Source organism: Pogona vitticeps, chromosome 4, assembly GCF_051106095.1.
Source record: "Pogona vitticeps strain Pit_001003342236 chromosome 4, PviZW2.1, whole genome shotgun sequence".
NCBI classification, from domain to species: Eukaryota; Metazoa; Chordata; class Lepidosauria; order Squamata; family Agamidae; genus Pogona; species Pogona vitticeps.
This window is the reverse complement of record NC_135786.1, coordinates 76,085,411-76,108,291: the sequence shown is the minus strand read 5'-3', so window position 1 is coordinate 76,108,291 and position 22,881 is coordinate 76,085,411. Positions and strand designations below refer to the sequence as shown.

Here is a 22,881-nt window from a genome sequence, read left to right as displayed (position 1 = left end):
CTCTGCTGCTAGCTCTAGGTTTCTCTTGAGGTCATTCCTTAAAGAGTCTATATATGTCACCACATCTTGTGGGTCATCCTGGGTGATCTGCTCCCAATTTTGTTTGATCAAATCAAGGGGCCCTTTCACCCTTCTCCCAAACAAGAGTTCAAACGGACTGAACCCGGTACTGGCTTGTGGCACTGCTCGATAAGCAAACAAAAGGGATTGCAGCTTCTGGTCCCAATTGTTTGGATTCTCTGCCAAGTAAGCCCTAATCATGCGCATTAGAGTCCCATTGAACTTCTCCGTTAACCCATTACTTTCAGGGTGATAGGCAGTGGTTTCCTTGTGTTTAATTCCACAGATTTGCCATAACCGTTTCATGAGCTTCGATGTAAACGATGCGCCCAAATCTGTGATTATTTCTGAGGCAAATCCCATCCTGGACATATACCCCACCAAGGCATCTGCCACTGTGTTAGTTTCAATGTTAGTCAAGGGAATGGCTTCAGGGTACCTCGTGGCATGGTCCACAATGGTGAGAATGAACCTGTTCCCCCTCTTTGTGGCCTTGGGCAAAGGTCCCACAATATCCACCCCTATGCATTTGAACGGAGTGTCAATCAAAGGCAAAGGGCACAACTTTGCTTTGGTCCTGTCACGGTTATTCCCCTGCCTCTGACACACATCACATTGTTTACAGAACTCCTTGATCTGCTTCCCTATTTCAGGCCAGTAAAAATTCTGTGTAATTCTCTGTTGTGTTTTGTTCACCCCTAAGTGCGCAGCAAACATGTCAGAGTGCCCCCTTTTTAAGATCATGGGGCGATACTTTTCGGGTACCACCAGCTGACTTCTGATCCCATCTCCCCCTTTTGAGATATTCCTCAGGGTCTCTCTATATAAAATTCCCTTCTCCTCTCGAAATCTCACTGGGGTTTCAGGTGTTAGCTGGGCGTCTGTCACCTGTTCAAAACACTTTTGGAGAGTGGCGTCTGCCTTTTGCTCTTAGCCAAATCGGCTGTCTGTGGTTAAGGTTTCCACCACAGCTTCGGAACTCCCCTCTGCTTCCGTCTCGGGCTCATCAGTACCCCCCTGAACTGTCCCCGTGGTAGCTTGTGAACGTGTAATCACTAGCACCCGTTTCACATGTTCAGCCAGGTCATTTCCCACGAGCACGGCTGCTGGCAGAGTCGATGAAATCGCTAGCCGCCAAACTCCCCTCCAGCCTTGAAAGTTCACAGGTACCTCAGCTACTGGCAGCGAGATCACCTGTCCCTCAATCCCTGCCACCTTTATGCTCTCATTTGGGATTATATACTCCCTAGGTATAATATCTGGATGGCACAGGGTCACCTGGGAACAAGTATCCCTTAGCCCCCTATACTGATGGTCAAGTATTCCTACGTCCACCCCTGCGGTTTCAAACAACTGCGAATCTGTTCTCACTAGCAAGCAGCGCTTGACCTCCACAAGAGGACCATTTTCCCCAGCCTGATCAGCAGATGTAACTGTTCCAGATTGAGTAGCCATGGCAACAGGCTCCCTCAGTGACAAGGAGCTTTGCTCTGTCTGGACACAGAACACAGCTTTTGGCTTGGTTCCACTCAAATCATGAGGCACATTTCCTTTTAGCTGCTTTAATTTCTCACACTCTGAGATTAGATGGCCCTTTCCTTGACAGAAATAACATTTTCTGCTGTACTTGGAGTCTTTCTCATCTGGTTTTGGTTTTCCCTCCAAAATCTGAGGTCTTGGTTTCATGTCTGAGGGCTTCCCTTCACCATGGGCCCCTCCCACTTGCTGCAATTTCTTCCCTTTTATTCTCAAATCCAGCTCCTTTTGCTTAGCCTCAAACTCAGCCCTGATCTGTAAAATTTCTTCCTCAGCCCTAGCTTTTATCTCTTTTACTTTTTCTTCAGTCTTATCTCTGATTTCTTTTAATTTAATGTCTTTTTGCTGATTATATTTTTCAAGATCTTGCTCACTTTGTCTGACCTGAGCCTCATACTTTTCTTTCTTTGACATTTCTTCAACTGATAAATTGTTAATAAACTTATTTAGGAAATCCAATTCTAAATTCTGTGCCATTCTAATTCTGTGTTTCAGTTCCATCTCTTTCATCCTCATGGCCATTCCCCTTTTCTTGGCATCTGCCTCTGCCTGACTGATTTCAGATCTTTCTCTTAAGTCTAATTCCCTCATCCTCAGTTCATGCTGTTGGGCTAGGAGCATTTTTCTGAGTTCTGAGGTCAGTTCTCCCGTGCTCTCATCCTGCACTGAGCCAAATTCCTCCTCAGAACCCTGTGGTTCTCTCACTTCCCCCATTTCTGCCATTTGGCTTCGAGTCAAGGGCATAATCCCCCCCCCCCAGAACAGGCTGCTTTCAAAAGTCAAGCCTCAAAATAAAGCGACCACTTTTTTTTTCTTTTGCCTCAGAACCAGCCTTCTATAGATTGCTGCTGTTCTTCAGCACTAACTTGCAACTGTTGCCAGCCAGAGTCCACCCCCCTCTGCTAGGCCTCTCAGCAGACAAGCTAGATCACTGCTACTTCACTCAGCTTTGCCTCAGCTTTTTCCCGCCAAAACAGGGTGCCTCAGAGCTCCCTAATCTAGTCCCACCAATCTGAGGTTACACGTTCTTCCACTAGCGTACCTCCCCGTGAGGTAAGCCTAGAAGATTACCTACGCGCTCTCAGATTGTCCCTGACTAGACCCCCCTTGCTCTGGGCACACTTGCCAAGGCTTTGCTGGACCGCTGGACAACTGGACCAGTCGTATCCCACACGCTGGACACCAATCAATGTGACAACCCCAGACCTACTGGGATATGCCACAGTTTCACTAAGCTGCCACCAACCATTCCCTATAAGAAGTCACACAGACCAGGGATGGATTTTTAAACAAACAAAAGAATAAGGTTTATTTAAATAACACACAGGGAAAAATAAAATGATCAAGTGAATAAGATACAGTAACGTGGCTTAGTCTCAATCATACATACACCAGTTTGGTTCACACAGAACACCTTTAAATAAAGCACAGACCCTGAACCTATCAGTTCTGGCTAACCATACAGACACCTGAACCTATCAGGTTGGTACTGACTGACACACAGTAGTACCCTGTCTGACACACAGACTCCCACACCAGCTTCTTCTTCCCAGCTGCTCCTTCAGCTCTCTCCTTCAGCTCTCCCTAACTTCTCCACACAGACTCCACATATATATACAGTACAGCCCCTCCTCCTGATGTCCCGCCTTCCACTCCCCATAGGATGGAACTTTCCCTCCAAACCCATGACAGACAGGTAACATCAGTGCTGTATGTAACAGGCTCTTCCAGCCAGACTGAATTAGAGCTTAGATCATCTTTCGGCCCACACAACTGATGACAGCTCTTCTCATTCCTGTATATAACATGTAAGCTGAGGTTAGGGCTTAGACCTTAGACCAGTTGATCCAACCTTGGGACCCTTAATACTGCTGGACTACAGCTCCCATCAGCTGAAGCCAGAATGGCGAACTGCCAGGGATGACAGTGAGAGCTATAGTTTCAAAAATATCTGAGGACTCAAGGTTGTGAACCACACTGTCCAAGTTTCAGCTCAGTTAGTTTGGGAACACCATTCCGCTGCCCCCCCCCAGCTTTCCTCAAAAAAGGGAAACTCCATGGTTCTTTTATGTTTAGTGCTAATGAATTGCTTGGTAACATGCTACAGTTCCCTGGAGCACTAATAGCAAGCTTTGAGGGGCCTCTGCAGTGCTCTGAGTGAGTCGCGATTAGAACTTGACTAGAACTTGAACTAAAAAGCTTAGAAGAAAACAACAGGAGACATGTCTAATTTATATATAGTGAATATATATCTTTCACTGAACTTACTATTTCTGACATAAACTCAGCTCTACTCAAGATATGCATATTAATGAATATTTCAGATGTTAAATCTTAAGTAATAAAGACAGAATTAGTGTCAAAGAGACAATAGATTATGCCTAACTGCAAGAGAAAATAAGAGGGAGAAGCAGTAGCTTCAATTTAATAATTTTAAGCTGTTACATGCTGTCAAGTCACATCCAATTTAGGGTGACTCCAAAGTATGTGAAATATTTAAGGAATGTTGTTGCAATTTTTACCATTGGTTTCCATGGTCCAGTGGGAATTGGAACCTAGGCCTCCTGAACTCTAGCCCCTCACTCTTATCTAGTAAAGCCTGAAGTGACTCTCAGTTTTAAGCTGCAATGCTACAGTCTTGGCTAAATGATACACTTGAACATGGTGATCTAGGGATCCTATAGAATAACATTTTGCTTAAGTTAAAATAAACTTGATTCAAGTTGATAAAAAGGCTTGGGTTGATGATTCTGAAAGATTTGGGTTCTTCTTCTTCTGCTCAAGAGTGCCGTCCGAAGCAGCTTCAGAAGTTGCTAATTTTGCTTAATTTTAATTCTGGTAAATCTTACTGGAACCATTGTAATAAGGGACAGAGGAACAAACAGATTTCAGAAGCTATGTTTTACCTAAGGTTGCTAGTTGTTTGAAATGAAGACAGGCATTAGGTTGACCCAACAGATCCAGTCGATGATAGAGTAGCTTGCTACTAGGTACCGTGTTGAGGTTTTTCAATTGTCTAACGGGTATTTCTGGCTGTATCACAACTATGCACAGGATAAACGATGTATCTTGAACCTACACAAACATCAACCACAAAGACAATGATCAAATCTTTAAATAACCAATTTTAAAGAAACTGTCCTCCAATTTTATTAATATTACTAGAGTATAAACATTATATATCCTTTTGGATAAATTATTCTAAATGTGTAAATGTTGCAACATGCAAAATAAACCACTGATCAGCCTGTAGATTTTATTTTTAAAGCACTTAAAACACACACACACACACACACACACACACACACACACACACACACACACACACACACAGAGTAGCTATGAGATAAAGGGAAACCACCCTGCATCCCAAAGATTTTTCTTTTTAACTGCCTTCCATAGGTTTTATACAAATCCACTTGTTGAATTGGCATTTTCACAAGACTAGAATTCTAAATATATAAACCTTTTTTGGGGGGGATACCAGTATATTTGGGAGGAAAGAATATTATTCTTTTGCAGAACTAACTCTCATGACTAGAAAATGCAAAATTAGAATGATTTGCAAGTCTATACCGAAATCATGCCATATACAGTATGGAGTTAGCATTCCTATAAGCGAGGGGCCACTGAAATGTTCAGAAACTAATGTTGTGCAATGATGCCACCTCTCATAAGCGGTTTCAAAGCTTTCTCCAGTTGATTTCTGAAAACTGGTTGGAAACCTCATTCATAAACAGCCAGATACACCAATCCCTTTGATATTATTTTTTTTCTCTAATGAACAATTTATCCAAGACATGACTCTCAGCTTTGGAAAATCCCAGGTTTATACACAGGTATCATTATGACCCACAGGCCATGCAAATTTCCCAATTCTTTATAAGATATAAAGAGAATAATTCCTATTTTTATGTAATTAAAATCTGCATTCTGATTCAGTGCATTAGCATACTTTAAAGTAAAATTTGTAACTTACCATTTTCCAGGCATAACTCACGTTGTAGGCCTCTTTCCCAATTTCACGCAGTTTGTTTACATGCCAAGACAGTGAGGAGTTCACAGGGACTGTAATAAGCTGGCTGCCTAGAGGGAGGCTAAGTTGGCAACACACAATATCTATCCGTTATTAAAACAGGAAAGAAACTCAGTGCTTCTGTTTACTTTAAACTGAGATTACTTTAAAAAGGGCTGCATGGAATTTGTTCTTCATTAAAGTAAAAGTGGATTGCTGTGCCACATAATATTTATCATCTCACAGAGCCAAGTACGGCTGAGTCTGGCCCTATAATTCTGACAAGTAAAACTGGTTCCAGATCAAGATATTAGTGAGAATACCATCAGTGGAATGGACTCACTAAAGGCACCGTTTGTAGTTAGCAACAGAGATGGAAATGGCTATTTGTTGCTCACTAGCACGAATGGCCATAGTAAGCCTTCGAATTGAGAAAAAAAATTAGTGCTGAATTCACTCAGCAAATGTTGGTTCTTATATATCTACATCAGAGGAATGGAGTATGTATCTTGTGATAAGAGTTTGTTGGCTATCTGCAGCTGAAGTAGCCCACTGTGGTTCTCCAGATAGATGCTTCTGGTCTACAACTCTCATCAAATCTGGCCAGAGCCTGGAAAACTCTCAGAATCCCCCAGCCAGCGCGGCTATAGTGCAACTAAATATTATTTCCAAGGTAGCTGGCACAGTCAATGGTAAAGTATAATGAGAACAGCAGTCCAGAAATATCAGGGAGGGGCAGAGCAGCCCACGCCTTGCATATACTCACAAAAAATGCAGGCTGTAGCATTATGGATTGGCTCTAAGTTCTAGTTCATTTTCAGAAGGCAACATTATAGTATTTCAACACTAAGTACATCACAGTATTCAACGGTCAGTTACAAAAGGACGAATAATTCTTGTGAAAAACTGGAACTGTCCTATAATTAATAACTGAAAGCTACATGTATCAATCATTTGTACTGATTTTTCTAAAACACCGTTTAAAACCCCATAGAATAGCTATTAAACAAAACCTGTATGAGAGAGTTCAAGATATTTATGCTATGATTTATTACTTTAAAATAACTGAACAAGTTGTTCATGCAGATTTGCATGCTCTAGTTCTCTCTTCTGTAACATTTTTTTCTGTGACTCTAGGCACAGTTTCATTTTCCATACTGTAAATGTAAGTGCAGGAAGGCTTCCTACCATACAGAGGTGATAAGGAGATTAAGGCCTAATAGATTACTTTGAAGATGAAAAGCTACATAGGGTATCTATTATTTTGATATAGGCATTTGAATTATGAATGGTAAAATATGACCATAAAAAAACCAACCAAAGTAAATGTAAACTAAAACAAGCAGGTGGGCAAGGTTTAAAGGTTAATTGCTAGCTGAAGCTATTAAGATATATAGACAACAATAATTCAGAGTGAGTAAAGCAGGCATAATTAGTACTGCAACACGCCAGTAAAACAGCCCAATGCTTGCTGTTTTGTTCTGCATCCTATCTTGTCTCATAAGAGACAGATTTTAAGCTATTTTTCCAGGGGCTCTCTCCATTTTCTTTGTAACTTTATGTAACACCAAGGAGCTCTGAATCCAGAAGTTGAAAAGTAGCTCTTTCTTGTATGGCCTTGATATAATGACATCAGGAGTTTAGCTCCAGACATTCAATAGTCTTAAATCATGCCTTTTATGGTGAAATCAATGTTTCTCCTTTTGACATCTCAACACCAGGGGAAGTTTAAAATGGTCCAACATTCCAAAAGAAGGTCTGATGGAAATTATCAATGGCAGAATGGGGACAGGGATGATTTTTGAGTCAAGAATTCAAGATCAGAATATACACAAAATCAAAATTGCTTTGTTAAAGTACCAGCTAGAAGGGCAGAAAGGTTATAAAAATGATCTACAAACACATGAAAAGGGAATTTTTCACAGTGCTCTTACCTAGGAATAACTAACATTTTAAAAATAGGAAATGAAATATAAAATAAGTATTTGACGGCTAGAGCATTCTGAGCTATGAGACATGTATCCAGGAAAATGGAAGAAGGTAGTATTCCACTTCCTCCTGTTTACCATTTTGGAAGGTAGCATACACAACAAGAATGTTCTCTTGATTAGGCCCCACTGAAAAGTAGGGAGACAACCTTAAGACTACTCCTATACCCCTTGGTTTCCTATGCTGTTCTCATTAATTTCGACAGCACTTTTGCATGAAGAGACTGGTTTGTACTTACTCTAAACAACAGTCTTTGAATGAACTACACTAGGCATGATTCAAAACATGAGACGGTCACATGGGAATTGTATCTGATGAGTTAGAAACCATTAAGAACAACATAATGTCTACTGGACATTAAGTTTGCATATATCAAGTCTGTAGAAGAATAAACTCAGAAGTCTTACCTAAGGATGTTCTTTCGAACCAGTTCAAATTTTGGAATATTCTCATAATGTATTATATCTGTGTGAAGTGGTGGCTCAGAAAGCAAGTAGGGTCTGGTAAGAGAAGGGTGCATAAGAGTGTATCCTAAAAAGAAGAAGAAAAACAGGTAACAGATGTTGTGTTATTTTTGGCAGACATTACAGATGTATTTGGATATTATAAACTGTACAAAATATTGACATGCATTCTAGCCCCATTCCTTTCACCACTTCTGTTTACTCTCTAACCAATGAAGGGTAGTGAGTCTAAAGAGGGAGAGCTTCTACCTACCACGGGGACTCTCCACATGAGTCAGGATCAGGCAGGTATGGGGATTCAAGTTGTGGCACTTGCTATCAAGTCAGGCTTAAGTCACACTGGAGACTTGGTGTGGATTCGACTCGCAACTTGGAACTTAACCACTCTGTCCCTTTTTTTTGGGGGGGGGAGTTTGTCTTTAACAGGGGCTTGGACTTGAGGCTTGGGACTCAGGACTTGGAACCAAAGGCTCGGACTCTGACCCAAAGACCATCCCTGGGATCAAATGTCCTGAGTGGAGTCTTTCCCTCTTCAGACTCATTGCTCTCCACATGTAAGAGAGTGACAGAAGCGATAAAAGAAGTGGGACTAAAATGACATCTCTATGTTAGTACTCAACACCGTTTCTAATGCGTGAATAGAGCTAATATTTATAACATTTATGAAATCCAAGGCTGAAGTCCAGTAGTGCCAAGTCACAATAAGAAATCCATGGGGGGTCTGGTGTGTCAAATCCTCTGTTAAGTTCCACTGGTTCAATAGGTCTACTCTAGTTGCAGCTTACTACTGAATTTCAGCCATTGCTTACTTACACAATGGTCCACTGTAGAATTATTAATGATAATCCATGTTAAATTTTAATGCTTACTTCTTGGTGCTTCCTGCTAATTTTCTATATAAAAATCCCACATAACAATAAGTAGGTTAAAAATGCACAGAAGGCATAGGATATTTTTAAAAACCCAACAAAGTTCATCTAGAGAGTACAAAGCATATTACGACCACAGGATTTAGATAACAAAGCTTTTTTCAAAAACTGCAGATTTGAATATTGCCCTCTAAGACAAGCAGTAAACTAAGCTATTTCGAGTTACCTTTATTATCTATCAGAAATGTATAAGAAGCCAAGGAATCTTGGTAATAGGTGACATCTTCCAAAATATAAGCCAGGTTAACATCTACTCCAACAATTCCTAGTAGCAGGTTTCCAAAATAACAAGGCTTGCTTACAGTCATTATCAGACCTGTGAACAAGAAAAGACACACATAACACTAGCAGTAAGAAAATTTTCAGCACCTTCATTTGGGATGAGAAAAAATACACATAGCCAAAACCTTGGAACATTTCCTTGGAAATCAGTAGCACTCAACTACCAAGTAATCACATGTCTGAATGGAGTGTTAAGAGGCTTAAAGAAGGAAGACGAACCTACATTGTTCATGTTTATCAGCCTTCCCCAATTATACTTTGACAACAACTTCTATCAGTAGATGATAGTACAACCAATGCCAATGAATAATGGGAGCTGCAGGCCAAGAACATCTGGAGCAACCGAAATGCGAGATGCATGCACATCACAACAGATCCTATCCTCTCTTCTATGGGAGAAAAAGCAATGCTTCTTATATTAAAAATAATTAAACTTTTAGAATTGCAGTCTAAATGCTGCACCTATTTTCCAAAGCTGTTTTAGCTACATCAGATCATACTATCAGCAATCCAGGTATAATCTATGTGTTATTTTTGGCTAGGGAATCTATAATGGGAATTATACCAGAAGGCAGTTCAAAGGAAGAACCCCATTCACCAAGAGATGTTAACACAATCCACTCTGAGATCTCATAATTATTCATACCAGTAAGACTAGGGTGCTGGCTGGATAGCTCACTGAGTTAGGCAGAGCCAGAAGTTGGGAGTTCCAATTTCCCACTGTGCCTCCTATGTGCCGAGCCAGCACGTGTGGTCTTCAGCAAGCTGCACCACAGGCCTGGATGACCCGAGAAGAAAGGAATGGTAAACCACCTCTTAGTACTATCTACCTAGAAAACCCCAAAAAGGGTTTCCATAAGTCAGAATTGACTTGATAGCACAACAACTATTGTTATAATTATTAAGACTAGAGTAAGAAGAAAAAAAGTTTATATCCCTAAATTGAGGGAGTGTTATTTCTGCCAAACAGAATTCAGTGGAAGGGTGATACATGACTATCTCTAAACACTTTTAAGGTAGACATAACCAGCTTTTATAGTAATCTGAGGAATCATGCCCATTGAATTCCAATGAAAGCTGGACAAGGAGTAGCATTCTTTAAAAAAAATTGCATTGCAAATGGATATTTAGTTTCTTTAAATATCCCCTCCCAAATTATGCAGGCTTGATGTACTATTTCTTGCTTCAGCACAGCATGGAGATTGATGATACACTTCTTGAAATGATTATTGCAATAATCCCACAGAATAAACAGCAGTATGCATAAGGGATATCAAGAGAGCTCAGTAAGAGAAAGAAAAAAAAAGTACGTAATTATATATACATATTTATTTTATCCAGTCTTTCCCTCAGGGAGATCAAGGAATGATATATACACAAGGGGTTCCCAGACTGTGTCTCTCATCTGGGCATGACCACACCCAAACTTGCTTTGCTGCAACAAAATCGTTCCATCACATCTCCACCCTTTAGAAAATTAGTTTTCCCCTTATATTGCTCTTGGCAATCTAAATCCCTGTACAGTAACTGATCAGGAATTCTACAACAGAGGCACACAATTATTTTGGATTTCTAATTTCTATAGCCTTGTCAGCTAGATTCCCAAGGACATGAGGAAACAGAAATGTTTTGCAGACTAGGTATTCATTTTTTAAAACCACAAGAACACTCAATTTACATCATTCTAATTGCATTCTACCACTTAAATCTTAACACTTTTGGTCTTGGAGATTTGGTGCTCACTTAGATTTAATTGAAAGCTCTTTAGATTTAGATTTAATTGACAACCTTTTGGCACACAAGTACCTGGCTTTTAACAGGATGGGTACTGCATTTTATTTGCTTATATAAAAAAAATACACTTTTATGGTTTTTGTAGGTTTTTCAGGCTGTTTGGACGTGTTCTTAAGGTTTTTCTTCCTAACGTTTTGCCAGTCTCTGTGGCCAGCATCTTCAGAGGACAGAAGTCGGTGCTCTGTCTGTGCTTTTAATTTAACTGGGCAGTATCCTGTTGATAACCAGTGGATTTTGTATCTGATGTAAGACATCTCAGGTATAGGAATTCCAGGAGAAAGGATGAAGACCTAAGAACTAGAAGTTTGAACTGGCAAGCGGTGCAGTTCATTATAGAGCAGGCTATGTTACCCTCTTCCAAACTCTGCCATTGCTATTTGCCTCTCTTTCATATTTTTAAATACATGAAGGTACTATATCAGATTATATATTCCTGGTGAAAGAACTTGTAGTATTATTATTTTGTTGCTGTTTCCATGTTCTTTAATTAAAGTTAGCAAAAAAATAAAAAAAGCCCAAACCCACCCTTTCCCAGTTCAGCCATGACTTCTCCTCCTCCAAAAGAGCCCAACGTATACAGTAATTATCAGTTAACCCACGGGTAGCTTTTCTCATAGCTGGAAAAGGAAGGATAAAAAAAGAGGTTACTTACCTGTTACTCTGGTTCTTTGAGTGATCATCTGTGAATTCACACTAATGGGGTTAACTCACCCCTGCGCAGAGTGATCTCGGAACCTTCTAGATCTCAGGCACATAGTGCCGGGACCTCCCCCACGCTGCCTATAACCCCGCCCTGGCACTGAGTGCCTCAGTTCCATTGAACTGTCCGTCGCTGCGCAGCATGCTGTGAGGCACACATGACGGCTAACGGGGAGGATGGGTGAGAAGTGTGAATTCACAGATGACCACTCGAAGAACCAGAGTTACAGGTACGCAACCTCTCTTTCTTCTTCATGGTTTCTCTGCATACACACTAAAGGGTGATTAACAAGTATAACTACCAGAAGTCACGAAAGCTCTTTGCTGGTGTATCCTGATAATGGCTTTCTGTACCAGTGGTATGGGTGGAAACATGTACAGAGGCTTGTGCGCCCACGAGATCATGAACGCGTCTCCCAATGATCGGTGGCTAACTCCCGCCCTTGAACAGTAGCGGATGCATTTCGTGTTGGTAGGAGAGGTGAAGACATCCACTTGGGGCATGCCCCATCTGCGGCAGAGGGACAGGAATACCCCCTTGTCCAGAGCCCACTCGTGGGTGCATACTTGCAGCCTGCTCAGTTGATCTGCTACCACATTGTCCTCCAAGGCCACGTGAACCACTACAGGATAGAAGTGGCAAGCGTAACACCACTCCCACACCTGGACAGTTAAGTACAGAAGGCAGAGGGAGTGCGTGCCACTCTGTTTGTTGAGGTAAAACACTTCTGTGGTGTTGTTTGAACTACTCTGCTGAGGAGATGTATTTTGAATGCATGGAAGGCTTTGTAGACAGCCAACTGTTCTAGGTGGTCGATACGTAACGGCCGTTCTATCGGTGACCAAAGGCCGTGAACTGTTAGACATCTCAAGTGAGCTCCCCAGCCAGAGGGGCTTGCATCTGTAGTTCGTTGGACATCTGGAGCCAAAGGACCAAAAGATCTGCCTATTAACAAATTCAGGCGGAAGTTCCACCAGGAGAGCTGCACTGCAAGCTCAACGCTGACTGATAGGAGCTTGGATGGCGGAATCAACAAGGGCTTGCAAAGTGACAGGAACCATGCCTATAATGACCGCATCTTCAGTCTGGCATGCCGGAGCACCGCTGTAGTCGACGCCATGAGTCCTAGTAAACGTTGTACTTGTAGCACTGAGGCCCTGGTGTCCGGGAGGAAGAGAGCCACCATCTCCTCGATCTTCAAAATATGGTACTCTGGAAGAAAGGCCCTGCCCACAGAGGCATCCAGAACCACACCGAAGTCTGAAACCCTCTGAGTGGTCTGCAGAGTTGATTTGCTAGAGTTCACTTGGTAAGTCCCAGAGCAGATAAGAGGGGCAGTGTGAACGATATGTCGGTGTTCAACTGGGCCTGTGTTGGCGCCACCAGCAACAAATCTTCAAGATATGGAAAAATCAGTGATACCGTGCAAATGAAGGTAAGCCACCACCGGGGCTAAACATTTTGTGAATGCCCGCAGGGCCGTGTATAACCCAAAGGGGAGGGCCTTGAATTCGTAGATCACCCCACTGAGAGAAAATCTCAAAAACCACCAATGGTCAGGCCAAATGGAGATGTGAAAATAAGCATCCTTCAAGTCTATGACTGCAAACCAGTCTCCCTGTCTCAACATCTGGATGGTGCCCCTGAGGGAAACCATCCTGAATTTTCAGGGTGTGATATACAAATTCAAGAGGTGGAGGTCCAAAATGAGCCAAAGTCCGCCATCTTTCTTTGGTATGAGGAAATAACAGGAAAAGAAACTAAGTGCAAAAAGAGGGTCATGAATCCGGACAATGGCATCCTTCTGAAGGAGAGTGGCTACCTCCTCCTCTAGAGGGGGTGAGGGAATGGTGTTCCTGAACAACCCTGTAGACAGTAAAGAATCAAATTCAATAGCATAGCCATGAGCTATAATGGTCAAAACCCAGGCATCAGAAGTGATGGATCGCCAGGCAGAAAGGAAGGGTGCCAAACAAACTGAAAAGTGAGGTGTTGCTGGTGTGCCTAAAGAGTTAAAGGCTCTGCTTAGGCCTAAGGTCGGAATGGTGTGCCTGCTGGCGAGGCTGCAGCCTGCCAGTGTGCTGACGAGACGGACCTGATGAATAACTTGCATTTTGTGGTCTCTGATGGTCAGGATAAGTCCGGTAAGAGAAAGAACGATGTCAAGAGTTTTGTGGCCTACTCTTATTGGAATATGACCTAGCCGTCTTGCGTAATTTCAGGAGGCTGTCTAACATTTCATTAGTCTTTCCATCAAAAATACCAAGTACATCGAATGGGAAGTCCTCAATTCTGGCACAAGCATCCTCAGAGATACCAACCGATCTCAACCTGCTTTGGCATTCACTTGAATACCACCACAAAGTACCAGTTTAACACCCTGCTAGCTTTTCCTGGGTTGCAAGGTTAAAACAGAATAGCGCAAACTTGGCCCTAATCAGCATTTCAAGGATAACAAATTTCAAAGCTCTGGATGAGTATCTTCACATTAAAAACAGAATTAATAGTGAGGTGAACTATCTAGACCACTCCAGGACCATACAAGCTAGCCAGCATCATATACGAGAAACCGCTAAACACGTTCTGATAGAAAAGAGGAGATCTTCTCAAGAGCAAGGTCTACTCCCCATGCTGGCTGTTTATGGCAAGTTAAGGGACGTGGTGGAGCTACGGGTTAAACCGCAGAAGCCTCTGTGCTGAAAGGTCAGAAGACCTGCAGTTGTAAGTTTGAATCCACTCGATGGAGTGAGCTCCCGTTGCTTATCCCAGCTCCTGCCAACCTAGCAGTTCGTAAGCATGCAAATGCAAGTAGATAAATAGGTACCACCATGGTGGGAAGGTAACGGCATTCCGTGTCTAAGTCGCGCTGGCCACGTGACTATGGAAGATTGCCTTCGGACAAATGCTAGCTCTATGGGTTTGAAATGGAGATGGGCACTGCCCCCTAGAGTCGGACACGACTGGACAAATTGTCAAGAGGAACCGAAAGAGCCCAAAAAACCCACAACAACCATCAGAACCTGGCCGTGAAAGCCTTCGAGAATACACTGTCAAGGGGAACCTTTACCTTTACCAAGAGACTTACATGGATCCACTACATCAAGTGCCACAGAGAAATCCAAATACTTAGGAAGTTATGGATATGGGATCACCAATGTTATCTTCTTCCCATAACCATGTAGGAAGTCCGAGGTTGCAGCTGCTTTTATTAAAGGGAAGCCCCTCAGATATGTGTGATTTTCTGTGGAAAAGTGACTCCATGAACTTATTTCTATAAACTAATATTCACAATTTGTCTGCTATAGCTTCTTCCCTCACAAGCTTGCTTTGTTCCCATGAATCTCCACTCTCAGGTATGCCTGCAGAAACCTGTGTCTGAAACCCGTAAGAAATCTCAAGGAGTGAATACCTGCAGGTATTTGTGGAGTTGGGAAGAACTGCCGAAAAGAGTAGTGGACTGGGAAAATAGTGCATCTTCTCTTCTACTGAAAGCTGCCCTCTCCTGACCTTTCCACAACAAAGACAGCTGGTACAATTTAGTAGCAAGTATCCATGTGTAAGACGTAGCTTCTTCCAAACACAAACACAGGAATTTAGCCTCAACACTCTTAACACTGCACATAATCATTTCTGAAAGAATCGTGTGGCATTGCTCCCATTTGCCACACAAGAGTGAGGACAGAGGATTTTTTAGCGTAATGCTCTCAAGATTGCTCCTAACTGTAAAATGTCATTAGTGGGAAGACTTGCAAAAATAGCACCTACTGTACAGAATGTCTAGGCAAAGCAATGTTTTATATTAAAAAGGAAGATACTTCCATTATGAGGTTTTTAAAAAGGGCTTACCTTCCCCCATTTCATCCGAAAAAGGCAAACTGAAGACCGCTTCATCGATCATGTGGTTTTGGAGATGTGTATAAAATCTTCCAACGGTGGTTTCCAAATTGCTCAACTGGTTTAACACCATCATGCTCCCTTTTACCACAGGTAAGGCCGTTCGGTCAGGCACTCCATACTTTGCTGAGTTCTGTTCTGCCAGATCTCGGAGAAAGGCCAGTTCATTTAAACCTGTCACTCCCTCTGCAAAAGAGATGTTGAAGTGAAGTGATTCTGAAAGCTCACATTCACAAACACAGGGAAACTGCTCTAAAGCAATTATGAACCACCTCATCTCATACATGAACAACATTTGGCTTATACAGGCCATTAGGACCTAACATTTTCTTTAAAGAACCCAAAACATATGGAAAAGGACAACTGAAACAACCTTAAAAGCATAATTCATCAGAAATGCAATAACTATGACTTACCATTCATGAGAGCATAGGTAAGGATCATTACAGAGTTGTTAAGGAAACTATTTTCTTCATTTATGACACGTAGTGTAGCCCTTTTACCATCTTCTGCTGGATCCCTTGAGGTTATGCCGGCGGACAAATATATTATAACCATATCTGTATCTAAGAAGAAGCACAAAATGGAAACTGCTGCATTATAGCACATTAGATAATGGTAGGTATCTGCAGTGCTGGATTCCAAACATCAGGCTAAATCCAACAGTAGTCCTACCTAAAGCAGATCCATAAAACAAGGGTAAGAAAAATGTGACCGATAGGCCATGTCAAATGCCCCAGAAAGCCAGTTACGGTATCCAGAACCTCTCCCCCCCATACTTTAAAAAAATGAAAAATGAAAAAACTCAGAAAGTCCCATTGCTCCCTCTAGACCAGTGGTTCCCAACCTTGGGCAACCCACGTGTTTTTCGACTGGAATTCCCAGAAGCTTTCAATACCAGCTGTGCTGGCTGGGGTTTCTAGGAACTGCAGTCCAAAAACATCTGGGTTATCCAAGGTTGAGAACCACTGGTCTAGCGCATGTGAAGCAATGTCACTGGTTGCCCTAAACTGGGGCTTTTGTCAAAACTAAAACTTGTCTTTTGAAAAAGGCTCTCCTGAGTGTAAAACAATTTAAGAACTTCCCACTCAAACTTGGAGAAATTGTGCCCCATGAAGAGATAAAGAGAGGCTTTTTAATTTTTTAAAAAAATTAGGGGAGGTAATAGCAGTACAGCTCTCTTATGTCAGGGGTGTAACCATCTAATCTCTGGAAGCATCACTCCCAGGGATTAAAATGAAGCCATCTCCAGTCCCTATAGATGGGTAGGGTAAAAATAAAATAGCCTATTAACATAACCAAATTAAATCCTATTGGTTTCCATTGGTCTACTCTGTGTAGCAACAATACTGGATTTTTGCCCCTCAATGCCATTGCAGCAGATAAAAATATCAGAACCATAACCACTGTGAATAGGTACAGTGCCTGGGAAGCATATCTTTAAATAATTTGCTCTGAGCTGGAAGCAGGGAATATTTGTAAAGGAGAAGTGAAATGCAGTTTGGTGACATCCCTTTCAACATAATGATCTAGGGGAAAACATTTCATCTCCAGTAACCATAGGAAGAGATAGAATAGAAAGCAGCAAACACAATTTTCTATCTGAGAGCAAGATAATATTCTTGAGACTTCCTTAAAATCCACAGGAAGAAAATAAATTAATGAAAGGCCAGTATGTATGGGCCAGCACCTGGAAAAAAACATTGAACTAACAATGCATTACTGTCATTGTTCTCTTATTCACAGTGGACCACCAAAACACAGGTCTTTTCACATTAAATGTTTACTGCTAAAGCTTAGTCTTTATATCCCTATGCCACCTTCTACCTTCAAACCTTTATTTTCTATCATGCATTTAACAAACTGGAGTGCTATGTTCCCAAGTGTTTTCAAACTCTTGGCATAAAATATCCGCAGTGAACAGATTGTATTCCACCTGAATATTGACATTTGTTTCATTTTCTTCCTCTCAGGTTACTGAAATGCATAAAAATTGCATAAGGATTTATCATTTATGAAAGCACTCTGAAACCTTCTAAAATGAAAGGAACCATAGGAATGTAAATTAATTAAGAACTGTCTACTCCTCTCTGAGAGACTAGCTGAAAGGCTGGGAGGTACACAAACATCCATCTTTTCTGTATCATTCTTATCTTACATACCAGATATGCCCCTCAACAATGTTTGCATTACAAACTTCCACTGGGATAGGGGTGAGGAAATATACGCATTCTTTGACATGCAGACAAAGAGCAGGATGTTAAAATTCTCATAATACCACCAGAACAATATATTATTTTGTGCTCAAAATGAAAACAAGCAAAAAGATTGTTTAAAAGGAAATGGAAGTACTCTGCACATCCTCTTTCTGGAATTACAGATACCTGTGGCCTCTCACTGCTGTTGTTTGCGCACCTACACAATATACAATACCTTAGCCTTAAAGGAGACAATACATTCCTGGTATCCATTTTACAAGCAAGCAAATAAACTGAAATAAAAAAATTAATAAATAAAAACACTATGGTAAGAAAGAGGTTCCCTACATGAATTAAAAAACATGCTTGTGATTTTGAACCCAATAAGGAAAAATGCTCACGTTATGAAAAGCTATTGCAATAGAGATTTGACCAATGTTTGAAGAAAACCTAGCTAAATGTTAATTTGTGTCTGTGAAGCTGCTTCTATACCCCTCTATACCCCTGTATTGCACATATTTATATACAGAGTTGACTTTTCATGCCCATTCAGTAGGCAACTCTGATGCTTTAGCAAACACTTATAAACAGTATTCTTATTTAGTACTTGTAACAGGAGAGTCGTACTCATGTTCCTTACTTTATTTTGCTAGTTTACCTACCACTTCACAATAACTGTTCTTTATTTACAGGCCTGTATATACTGCAGATCTCAGGAGCATGTCCTGCGTTCTGAACAAGCTAAAATGTAATGCCCAATTCAGCTCTAGTGCAATGATGCACTGAAAGCTAATCCTGGCAGAGCTCAAATTAGCAGCACCCAACAAGCAAACCTCAGTGTTGCTGATGGTGCTTGATGCCTAAGACATGCGATCTGAAGGCAAAGGAGGGTGATACCTTTTTATTAGACCACTAAACATACAGAGATACTTAGTAACCTAGAATAGGCGATGGCAACATTCAAGTCTGGCTGGAAACATCACCTTCCAACATGAAGGACTTTCTGGCTAATTCGCACACTGCAGTTGCTGAGGGATAAGGGACCTGTACCGTCCAGTTGCTAAGGACAACACTCACATATCCTTGAAGGATAAGATCTGAATCTGCAGATTGATGCCAAGCCGTGAGCCCCATTGAGCTCTGGCACAATTTAAACTGTTTGCTGCTGTACAACCTAATTTCCAGTAAATTAAAAACTACTTTGGCATGTGGTGCATTAGTTTTTACTCTGAAAAGAAGCATGTTTCACCTGAGGCTCCGGCTACTTATTTTGAGGCAGCCAGTGTGCTATTTTATTTTATTTTTAAAATAAATCTTAACTACATTGCATGCACACCTGTGAGATGGGCAACGTGCCATACCAAATTGCCCTCATATTGCAGTCTTCTACCCATGTACTGGCAAGGCCGAGGCCTGTTTATCTCCATTACAGAACTACATTCAGCTCCAGGGATGGACAACCGGCAGGCCTAACTTCAAGCAGTCCCTTAGCCCAATTTCAAAAGCCCTTCATAACTGATCAGTCCAGGCATCTGGTAAGAAAGAGCAGAGTGCTGCAAGGAAGAGAGGGGATGCTAGACATGGCAACACCCATTCTCCAGTGGCATGCAACACCTACAAATGCCCAGAAGGCCCAAAACCATCCAGGACTACAAGCCTTCATTGAAGGGTGACGAGTGTGCTGGGGCCAGCAGTGTCAACTCAGCCCCAGAGGTGAGCAACAGACAGGAAAGGGCCAGTGAACACAACTCAGTCCCAGGCAGGAACGACTCACAAGCAGGGCCTGGTGAGGGGAACTCAGCCCTTGCAGGGAAGGATTAGTGGGCTTGGCAAAGGGTATCGGAAGCCGCAGTGAGAGACAGGAGGGGTGCCAGGACTGAGACCATCTAGAGTGCCTTCTTTACAGACTGGGCTCCTTTTCTTGTCATAGTAAAGGCCAATTAAAAACACTCATGGACAACTGTGTCTATGGAGCCCATGCTGGAGGAGCCATTATAGGTGTCCACATCCCCACCCTACACCCCGGGAAGGGTTGTCATTGAGCACAGAATCTGACAGGGTTTTCAAGTTTTGTAAGATATGCAAGGAGTGGTTTAACACTGCTCCCCATTCAATGAATTTCCATGGCTGAGCTGGGATTTGAACCCAGGTCTCCTGAGTCATATTCTGACACTCTGTTCCCTGTACCACATTTGATTCTGATGCAATTATTAACAGATGTGAGGAAAGAAATATAAATTGGTAGCTTAGGAAATATAAGACCTCCTTTAGCTTTTGTGTACCGAATTAATTGGTATCTAGACCTAGCTTTCTTCAGAACGGAGTCCCTGAAATAAATATTTCAGTCATGTCAAAATAAATCTTATTGTAGTAGGTCCACGCTAGGCATGACTAAACTGGATCCAACCTAATTCTTGTCATTTCAGTTAATAATTGTTTATATATATAAAATTGTGTGTGTGTGTGTGTGTGTGTGTGTGTGTGTGTGTGTGTGTGTGTGTGCGCGCGTGTGTATGTTACATATAATGTTACAATCTTGTATACTGTGCTAAAAGAAGCAACTCATTTTTTTAAAAAAAAGGAAAGGAAGAAGGCAAAGGCAAAAACATTAATACTGCATTATAAAAGACTTACTTGCTTGCAGTTTGGTGCTATTGTTTGTATTTCGTATCAACTGAAATGCTTTTTGAAATCCTGCCGCATGCTGGGTAAGGCTGTCGGATGACTTTATATTGCTAACGAAGGTGGACATTTTCCTTTTTGTCTCACTGGTGGCAGGAGACAGAAATGTCTTATAGCACTGATCCAAAGAGCAGGTTCTTACTGTGTCTGCCACAGTTAACACAGAAATCTTAAAAGAGAAAAAGCACAGATAGAAATATATTGGATTATTTTACGGCACAGAATTCTTTTAGGCATTGTACTATAAGCACACACCACGATAAGCCAGCTGAGACATCCATCTGGATTTAAAACTCCATTGCCTAAGAAATGAAAGCTTGGGGTATATATATCTGTCAAACCTGAAAAGGGTTTGACTTTGTTTTGTCCATGAAGAAATAGGCTTTCTGCTCTTACATGAGCGAAGTGGCCATGATTCCCTAATGTTGATTCCAAAACCACCACCACCACGTTTCCAGATCACCAGCAGTGATAAACATTAAGGTCACAACCACCTTATATTTTAGGAGAAGGAGCTTCTCTAACAAAGTTACAATTATGAGACCTTTAAATAAAACATACAGCAAGCCCCACATGTGCAGTAGTGACAAAAAGGTTTCCATCTATGGACAGATCAGGCTCCCTCCTGCTCTTTCCTCTGAGATACCATATACCAGCTATTGAATGTGCAGGCTGTACTGGTTATCCTCTGCAAAGCCCAGTAGCCCAGTAGCTATCTATCCCTCCCTTTGCCTTTTCTATTTCTATAATTATGATGGTATTCAGAAAAGCTCAGATGACATGTGCTGCTCAGGTAAAAGAAAGAGAAAAGGTCTCCACTGCCCTCTCTCAAATGTAGGCAACATAAAATTGATCAGCTACATCTCAAAAAATTAAAAAATAAAATAAAATTAGAAAATAAAAGAGGACCAGAAGCCGACTTCAGGTTAAAAAAAAATACATTCTAAAATATTTTTTTATTAAAACAAAGCTGTGCATGAAACATCGGAACAGTGGTTCTCAACACCATTGCATCACAAATTCTTTTATTTAAATTTTTAGAGAAAGTTTCATACCTCTCTATGTCTCCCTCACCATCATGCAACAACCCTTTACAAAAAAATTAAAGTCAAGAATTTTTGTTGTTTAGCTGTTAAGTCATGTCCAACTCTTCGTGACCTCATGGACCAGAGCATGCCAGGCCCTCCTGTCTTCCACTAAGTTAAAAATAAGCCCAGACGGCATTTTTATCACACACAAAATAAATAAAGATGTAGGAAAATTGGTAGGAACTGGTAGAGGTGGATGGAATTTAACAAGAAGGATGATGAAAATCTCACCCTGGCTTAAAAAAAGAAAAGTGAAGTACATAAGCAATCAGGGTTGGAGGCACCGGCATCAAGAGAGTAACTGCCCACTCTTCCCCTCAGAAAGTGCAGTACTACCACTTTGGGCCTTAGGGACACTTCGAACACTTCTAAAGCAAAAACATGGTTCACAGAGAAACTCTAAAAAGGGTTTGAAGAAGGGAGAAAGTGACAGATTTGATCTGTTACTTCCAGAGTCTTGTTGGCTCCCACCAGCTCGGGCAGTTGTGGGGTGTTCCTCTTGCATTGGTCAAAACAGGAAAGAAAACACCTATAGCAGCTTTGCTAGGGGCTCAATTCTGTGGCTACACAGGGAAATGGCACAGCCTTGGATGTAGTGAGTCCACACAGCTGTCTTCCCATTCCAATCCAGAATGCCCTGTTTCAGCACCTTTCACTAGTGAAAACATTGCTAGTGCTAGATTTACAGCCATAGATGTACTAGAGACACAATCAGGTGGTGTGGCCCATGGTGGAGTCTCTCCTCTGCCCCAACCTAATCTCACTCAGATTATCATCTGAGGGGATTAAAGATGATATCCTTCCTCTGAGTTAAATCACCTTATCATGTTCGTCTATTGAGTTCAGGATGACTTGGGCTGCGTCTTTGGCAATCTGGAGTTGTGTCTCTGTCACTGAAGCCCCGTGGTCCACAATGACAACAATGTGCTTAGACTGAGGTCTCACTGTAGAGACATAGACAGGCCTGAAATTGGAAATTAAAAAAAAAAAAAAGTTAGGAGGCTGCACAGCCTTTTTTTGCCATTATCTCCAGTTCTGAAAGGAAGATGTCAGTGAATTAGAACAGGCCTTGTTTTAGCATTGCAAATCCAGAAATCCCAAACTGAAAGCATTTGAAAACTGAGTGCGGTTTTGATTATTCATCTACATCATTCACTGACATTGCCCTGGAATCTGTTTTTATTGTTCGCCTACATTTACTTCATTTACATGTTTATTTTTGGTTTAACCGAAACCCATTTAGTTAGTGA

General features: G+C 41.5%; 1 protein-coding gene across 3 annotated transcripts in view; it reads right to left on the bottom strand.

Annotated features, from left to right (window-relative positions):
• Positions 1 to 22,881, bottom strand: part of CACHD1 (cache domain containing 1) — a 161,954-nt gene that overhangs the window by 32,810 nt on the left and 106,263 nt on the right. For all 3 annotated transcript variants that reach the window (XM_072997750.2, XM_072997751.2, XM_072997753.2), the window contains exons 6-13: positions 22,451 to 22,595; positions 20,496 to 20,712; positions 16,080 to 16,229; positions 15,616 to 15,849; positions 9,160 to 9,309; positions 8,008 to 8,131; positions 5,576 to 5,693; positions 4,503 to 4,671 (exon numbers count right to left, since the gene is read on the bottom strand). In XM_072997750.2, the coding sequence (XP_072853851.2) occupies positions 4,503 to 4,671; positions 5,576 to 5,693; positions 8,008 to 8,131; positions 9,160 to 9,309; positions 15,616 to 15,849; positions 16,080 to 16,229; positions 20,496 to 20,712; positions 22,451 to 22,595 (1,307 nt within the window). The remainder of the gene's footprint in view (positions 1 to 4,502; positions 4,672 to 5,575; positions 5,694 to 8,007; positions 8,132 to 9,159; positions 9,310 to 15,615; positions 15,850 to 16,079; positions 16,230 to 20,495; positions 20,713 to 22,450; positions 22,596 to 22,881) is intronic.